This window comes from Andrographis paniculata, unplaced genomic scaffold (assembly GCF_009805555.1).
Source record: "Andrographis paniculata isolate CXL003 unplaced genomic scaffold, ASM980555v1 Contig89END, whole genome shotgun sequence".
Classification (NCBI taxonomy): Eukaryota; Viridiplantae; Streptophyta; class Magnoliopsida; order Lamiales; family Acanthaceae; genus Andrographis; species Andrographis paniculata.
Genome location: NW_026137627.1, coordinates 2,274,192 through 2,282,207, shown reverse-complemented (window position 1 = coordinate 2,282,207; position 8,016 = coordinate 2,274,192). Strand labels below are relative to the sequence as shown.

The window sequence follows — 8,016 nt, the reverse complement described above, 5'->3', positions numbered from 1 at the left end:
TCCACCGGAGTCGAAAACGACATGACTCCACCGGAGCCGTTGAAAATGAGATGACTCCACCGAAGCCGAAAATGAGATGACTCCACTTGAGCCGAAAACCACATGACTCCACCGGAGCAAAAAACCACATAACTCCACCGGAGGCGAAAACGAAATGACTCTACCGGAACAAAAAACGAGATGACTCCACCGGAGCAAAAAATGACATGACTCCACTGGAGCCGAAAACGAGATGACTCCACCGGAGCAAAAAACGACATGATTCAACTGGAGCCGAAAACGAGATGATTCCACTGGAGCCGAAAACGACATAACTCCACCGGAGCCGTCGAAAACGAGATGACTCCACCGAAGCAGAAAACGAGATGACTCCATTTGAGCCGAAAACGACATGACTCCACTGGAGCCGACAACGAGATAACTCTCCACCGGAGCCGAAAACAGATAGATCGCAGACAATAGACAAGCAGAGGACATATGGTAGATCGTAGGTAGAATCAGGACTCAAGATAAAATCAAAATCAGAAAAAGAAAGGGCTGGAAACTATAGAAAAAATTTCAAAATTGGAAGACCTTCGGGTACATCCCAGGTTGAATGTACCCGGAGAAATGCGGGTTGGTAGGCTATATCTACGGTATGAGAAAAGTAAGCTCTGATACCATGTTAGAAATTTTAGGGGAAAATAATGAGATGGTCTTATTAATCATCAGAATAAGGAGTCTATACATAGGCAATACAAAACAGAATCGATAGACTCAAATGTAAATAATCTAATCTATGAATAAGATCAAATCTAATTATAAATCTATTAAATCTAAAAACTAAATATCTAAAATATTTCAAGACTTGTGTGTTAAAATCAAATGTAAATTGTACTAACTTTAGTGTCGTGTAGAATCATGTTGGATTGAATCCATGACTAAGCAGTGGGTGAGGTACGTGAATTAGTTATAATTCGTGTCAATCATATTTGTTCCTTCCTCCAGCCCAGGAATGTCTACACTATATGTTCATGTAAGATTCTACCGTTGATTTTACTGTTCTAATTTTATTTTATTTTTTTTAAAATATTAAATTAAATATTTAATTTTTATTTATTTTATTACACTAGAATTTAATTTTACATCCAAAACATCAAATCAATATATATTTATATCATATCAAACAACTATTTTAATTTAAAAATTTACGATTTAAAATCAAAATTCAAAACCAAAACCGTAATCGCATCCTCTATGATCCTAGCAAATTTTAGATATTTTATATATTTATTTTAATAATTTCTTAATTTATTGATCTGATCCTAATTAAATTTATAATGTACCTGCTAAGATTTTCGGTAAAAATTATTTATTGCAGTAACAATTGTCGATTCTGTAGAAATTAAAATTCCAACAAAAACCAATATTAAATTTATAGCATTTACATATAAATATTAAATTATGATAAATATTTTAATATAATGTTACGTAAATTTGCATGCAATATTTGGCTAATATTATTTATTATTATTATTATTATTATTATTATTATTTTTTCTGGAAGGTTGTGTCGTGTTTGGATAATATAGTCAAAGAAAGTTGATTCTATACGTGTCCGTCGCGTCTGAAATGCTGATAAGATGAATATCTTTAGGTGGGTAGGTGGGCCATGTTGGTTAAGTTAGTTAATCAATCGTCAACGACATCCAGAAGGTCGGCGGTTGTGTTGGGACACACAGGAGACAGCTGCCATAGTTTTAAAATTTTGTAAATAATAAAAAATTAAATATTTAATAAGATATTTTATTAAATAGATATTTATTATATTCCCTAATTTTATTTCAAAAGATCATTTACTTTTTCGTAATGAACTAAAAAATAATAAATTCATTAATTGTGAAAGTGTATAAAAATATTTTATATTTTTGTTTTGAAAAAATACAAATAAAATAATAATATTTCATATTTTTTATAAAAATAGAGATATTTTAATATTAAGTATATAAAGTACTTGAAATAAGACGTATAGAATATATATTTTTTTTATATATAAAAAATTATCCTTAATTATTGGAGCCTTAATTTATTAACATAACATGCATGTTGACTTGACTTGGCAGTTGGCACTAGCGCCCTGCCTTGCCCTGGTGTGTAAAGTTAAGTAGTAAGAAATGAAGCAAAATTGAATTGAATGTGGTCGGCGTGGAGTAGGTTGATCCATAATAACTACCAACGGACTAACTAACTTAAGACCATGGCAGTTGGTATTTCCATTATATATATATATATATATATATATTTTTAATTGTACAATATTTCAAAGCAAACTCAAAAGAAGAAACTTGCACACGTCACGGAACCCATCAACCCAAAGGGCAAGTAATACATAGTTTGATGGATTCAAAACACAAAAGTGACATTGGATATTATATTTATATCTTTATTTATATTTATATTAATATTTATGTCCATGGCAAGCTTGCCATCCGTGTGGGACCACTCAAATCGCGCCTCCTCCCCATTCAAGTACCCTTTCTTGGGGGACCCACTCGAATAAGCCACGAACCTCCCTACGCCCTTCACCACCACCTTCACCTCCGACTCCGTCCACGTCACCTCCTGTATCGTCCCTCCACAGTTAAACATATTGCTCAGTCCAACCGCCGCGAATTTCACTCCGCCGCCGCCGCCGGCGAGCTTCCTCACCGGAACGAAGCTGAAGATCTCAAATGTCGACGGCTTTAGGGTGAACGGAATGCTCTCCCCCGCCATCACCACCGCCATCTTCTCCGACTCGCTCATGTACACTGCGTATTCATCCATTTCCATTTCCATTTCCATGGCCGTTTCCCCCTGATCCCACTCCACGTCCTCCGCCCCCACCCGCCCGCTCAGCGCCTTGTAGCACTGCGAGTACCCCCTGATCCTCTGCTCCTTGGGGTCCCACCCAGCGCCTTGGCAGTTGAAAGCCCCGACCACACCGCCGTACTTGTTCAAGTTCCAGATCTTGAGGACGGTGGTGCCGTCGAAGAGGGGGTTCTTGAAGATGCAGTCTCTTGTGGGGAGTGCGAAGTGGAGGCAGTTAGGGATTGTGCCGTCGGGAAAGACCAGTTTTTTGAGGAGATCGAAATCATGGCCTTCCAGAGAGTCGCTTACGTAAACAGGGCCGCCGCAGATAGCCCTGGATCCGGCATGGAATTTGGCGCACTGGTGGTCCGACTGGAACATGTCCCAGTCGGGTCGGATCATCTGACCCATCCACAGGCTGTTGTATGCGCAGTGGATCATGTGCACCCCTTGCAGCCAGTACACACCCATCGGGTCGCCGTTCGGGTCCTGAAACCAGAAGTCATCCCCTGCAATCAAATCAAATAAATAAATAAATTACATAATCATGAGTTCATATATATGCATATATATATACTTTCAAGCTAAGAGAGAGAAAGAGAGTTGAATTTGTTGCTAACCAACTCTTCCCATAGATATCTGCTCTGTTCCGAGGAAGAAGAAGTCGTTGCATTGCTGCATGCTGGAGATGAGCCCTGTCCCTTTGAAGTTCTTCGCGAGAGATTTCGACAGCCCCTTGTAATAAGCCTTGGCAAGCTCCACTCTGCCTCCATACTCCTCGCACACATACTCCAGCATCTGTTTATATTAATTAATTAATTAATTAATTAAGTTGAATTGAGATATGACATGATACATACAAAGAGTAATAAATAAGTTAATTATTACATGAATGACGTCGACTTTGACCCCTGTAATACCAGCTCGAGAAAGGTAGGCATGCATGGAATCATAGAGCTCCTCAGCCTGGTCCGGGTGCACCAGTCCCACAGACCCCTCAACTATCTTCACCACCGCCAGATCCTCCATGGTCCCGTCCAGTCCCGGGGACAGCTTGCAGGGGACAATCTTCGACTTCAGATGGGTCGCCCCGGGGCGTACACCCCCCCACGCCCCCGCCAGTGCGTGCCACACGTATATATCATCTAACCCTTTAAAATTCTTCCTCAAATCCTCAGTAAACGCTTTCAATCCGCCATTTTCGTCGAAAACGCAACCATTTTCATCTTCATCTCCACCGAACATCTCATCCAGTTCCTTCTTAAGCTTCTCAATCTTCACCTCGTATAATTCCGACAAGTCGGATTGACCGGCCGCCTTGTGCTTGTCACGTGCCTTCTCAGCGAATTCGATCTCAATAGCTTTAGATATCAACATCTTCGGCTTCTTCGGGTCGAATTTCGGACAATTCGGGCTGAGCATTAGACCGGGTTTATATTTCCTGAATTTTTCACACTCGTCCAGCCTGTGCAGGCGTGATGTCATCTGAGTGCCTCCGAGCACGAGATTCTTGGCGTCTTTGTGGGGATCATCCTGACCGTCCGTATTGATGCTCTGCCAGCCATCGTCGATGATCAGAAACCGCGGCGACACTCCGCCGTCGGCGAATTCTCTCACGCCGTGCCAAACTCCGGCGGGCTCCACCGTGAGGTAAAAGGCGTCCCAGGTGCACCAGCCGAATTTATCCACCAGCGGCGGCGCCGCCTTCTCTTCAATGAGCTTGAAGGTGTTGAGGTGGACTCTGATGGCGGTGTACGCCTCTTTCATCAGCGTGTAAGGGTTGTCGGACACGTGGAGGTAGGCGATTGCGTGGAAGGAGGATGTTTGGACACGTGTCGAGCCGCTCTCCGCGCAGATCAACACGTGGCCGTTCGGTCCTGGCTGGAGGGCCGCCCTGAACTTGCCTTCGATTACAGGGATTACGACAGCGTAGGATTTGATCTCCGGCACATCCAGCATTATCCATTGGGTCTCCATCTGGAGGTCCGACCCGGACCGCCCGACCCACTGGGTGGACCACCACGTTTTGAACCGGAATATGCTCAGGAAGTCCCTTCCGGTGAACTTTCCGATGGAGTTGGTGAGGCGGTCGGCGGGAGCGTCGTGTCGGAATCCGAGGAAGCCGCCCTTGAAGGACTGGGAATTGGCGCGCTGGAGCAGAGACAGAGGGACCTCATCGTTTTGGATTTGGGAGACGGAAGTGAAATTGTTGAATTTGACGTTGTCGGGAACTTGGGAGAGCAGGGGAATATTCCGGACATAGAGTACTCCGCCGTGGAGGCGGAAGAAGTTGTCTTTGCTGTGGCGGGATTCTAACACGGATTCAATATTGGTGTCATTAGGCGGCGCCATGGATATGTTGTGAAGGTAGAAAGAAGGCTATGGGATTGAGAAGACAATGTATGAAATTGAGGAATTGGCTATGTCAAATTCTCAGATTGTCTGAGTATTTATAGAAGCAGAGGAAGTAACAGGAACAGAGACACTCACTAAAGAACAAACAGTTTACAGAGGTGGGTGAGTATAGGCTAGAATTAGACGTAAAAAAAATAAAAAATAAAAAATAAAAGAAAAATAAAATAAAGAGTCAATTATGTAACTGCATCTATCTATGTATCTCTATCCAACTATTTATTACATATAATATCCTTCCACAACGTTCAAATAATAAATAAAATAAAAAATAGTTTTTTAAATTAAATTAATTAATAAATAAAAGGAAAAGTGCGGTGGACGGTGGAGAAAGGGAGGAAGGCTTTGATTTGATTGTCATGTATATCAAACTTATTTATTTATTTATAAGTTTGTGCAAGAAAGCAAGTTTATGCAAAACCTGATCTTGTCACCCAATCCCAATCCTCTTGACATTGATTTAATTTCGTAATCGTCGACAATATTTTAAGCAGGTGTATTTCATCCGTCAGTTTTATTAGTGCCTCTTATATTTTGTTTGAATTAAAAAAAATGTTTAACCCTAAAGTCATTTCTAATATAATTATCTTATTTGGTTTTGCAACACTTTATTTGTTTATATTATCTATTTTGTAGAAATAAAAATCAGTGGTGTGTGTCGTCATCTCATGTACTAAGGTAAGGAAGAAATTCTCTAGAGTAGGTTTGTTATAGATTGCTTCTGAAAGGTTCTACCACTGCACTTTTTCATTTATTTATTATTATTATTATTATCTTAGGTGATAAGATTTTGAGGAGGGAATTGTGGAGTGTCAATCGCCTGATTTTGAGGACACTCGAATTCTTCACCCTTTTCCTCTATGTGACGGTGACTGTCCTCAACATTTATTTCATTGGAACCCAACTAAAAATTTAAATTTGTTTTATAATTAGCATATCAGGGGTTAGTTATATATATAATTTAAAAGATATTTTTGTCAAAATTATTTCATATAAAATATTGCATTTTTTAAAAATATCAAAGTCTAAAACAAAAGCATACAAATGATAAAAATAATAGTAATAAAAGGCATCCCCAGATATTTAAAACATGTATCATTATTATTGCTCAAATGTAAATAAAACTCATATACCAGATATTGAACATAAAAAAAAAAAATAAAAAAAAATCCACAAAAATAAAATAAAATGCATTTTAATCGCTACAATGGCATAAAATTGATATCCAATTGCAGCCGTATATCTTACAGAGAAGACGAAGACGTAGTCCCATAAAGGATGACTTGGTGGGACAGGGCTTAGATTTGTAATCGTGAGGTCATGGGTTCAAACTCCCGACGCATCAAGTCACCTGATTTGCAGGGTATTAGGTTCGGTCAACAAAAAATTGACACAATATACACACAAAATCGACCCTAAGAACCCACAACTCGACGAAAAAGAACTCTACAACACAAAGACAAGGCACCACATGACAAAACAGACGTCTACCGGTTTGAGAGAGCCCCTTGTGGCTCTAATCAACAAACAAGAGAAGCAAAACAAGCCAAGGAATTCCACGGACATGAGGAAGGTAACGCTGCCGAGGAATCGCCGGAAAAAGTTGCCGGAAAAGGTTGCACGAGAGATGGCAGGAGAGGCACGATTGAATTAATTGAGACAACTGCTCCTCTTGCTTTATATATCTAGGGCAAAAAGAATAGGCGGATTAGGCGAAGCATGTCAAGGCACGGGTTGTGGGTCAGAGGCGCAGGTCGTGGGCCATAGGTTGGGTAGGTGTTTATGGGCTGCTTAATGGGTGTAGTATTATATTGTATGGGGTGGATCTATTTGGACTAAAATTTAACAAATTCTTCACCTAATTTTGGTCCGAGTAGTAGGGGTTATCACTGCCCATAGATTTGGATTACTTACCTACACAAAGAAAAACATACAAAACAAGTTAATAAAAAATATATTAGTTTAGCCTACCATTTACACACATGTAGAATACAACTAATCAAATGTATCAACTTTCAAACAAGATACAAAATTATTAATTTTCCCCAATATTGTATCTAAAATACATTCAAATCCAATTATTGATAGAACTACTCCACATTATAAATGTGTCATATAACCAAAACATGTTGCACACAATATACAAACAGAAACAATAGCAAGCTTCATAAGTTTTATATCATTCACAACCAATTATAACATACTACAAATAAGCCAATAGCAAAGCCAAGGAACTGTTTTCAAACAATTATTAATGACTAATGAATTATTATCTTTCCTTATTACAAAACTTTGAAACTTATTTTCAGAATTAATTATTTTCCTATCAATCATAAGGTCATCCACGTGTTTAAGTTCTCAAACATATCACATGGCAAAGAAGATGAATAAAAAATACTCTCTCCGTCCCATAAAGAAATATTCATTTGCTCTTTGCACATAGTTTTAGAAATATTAATATCATATTGGGATATAGTAGGAATAAAATAGAAATGACTAAAATAACCTTATTAGTATGTGTGATATAAAGGTAATGACATTTGTGTAATATATCGTAAGTTGTAAGAGTATTTGTAATGTTAGGTAGATAGTACAGTTACTAAAAAAGGAAATTGATACTTTGTTATGGGACAGACTAAAATGGAAAAATAGATACTTTGTTATGGGACGGAGGAGTATCAAATATAGAGAACACTTTAGGATTATTTCTATCCGCATCTCTAACAAATATGTAATTTTCTATCTCATTATTATTTTTACAATAAGTTTCAACAT

The 8,016-nt window shown here is 38.8% G+C and overlaps 1 protein-coding gene across 1 annotated transcript; it reads right to left on the bottom strand.

The window, feature by feature from the left end:
* Nucleotides 1-2,256: 2,256 nt before the first annotated feature.
* Nucleotides 2,257-5,470, bottom strand: LOC127243044 (stachyose synthase-like). The gene is made up of 3 exons (XM_051262884.1): nucleotides 3,718-5,470; nucleotides 3,450-3,627; nucleotides 2,257-3,338 (listed from the first exon to the last, which is right to left on the bottom strand). Exons 1-3 carry the CDS (start codon nucleotides 5,179-5,181, stop codon nucleotides 2,383-2,385), a joined length of 2,598 nt encoding a protein of 865 aa, XP_051118841.1. The 5' UTR covers nucleotides 5,182-5,470; the 3' UTR covers nucleotides 2,257-2,382.
* Between the last annotated feature and the right edge of the window lie 2,546 nt (nucleotides 5,471-8,016).

What these genes read in the sequence shown, in the direction of transcription:
- LOC127243044 (XM_051262884.1), bottom strand. Translation starts at nt 5,181, where the DNA reads ATGGCGCCGCCTAATGACACCAATATTGAATCCGTGTTAGAATCCCGC. An exon ending in TCAAAGTCGACGTCATTCAT is followed by an intron (nt 3,628 to 3,717) that starts GTAATAATTAAC and finishes TAATATAAACAG; the next exon opens with ATGCTGGAGTATGTGTGCGA. An exon ending in GATATCTATGGGAAGAGTTG is followed by an intron (nt 3,339 to 3,449) that starts GTTAGCAACAAA and finishes ATTTGATTGCAG; the next exon opens with GGGATGACTTCTGGTTTCAG.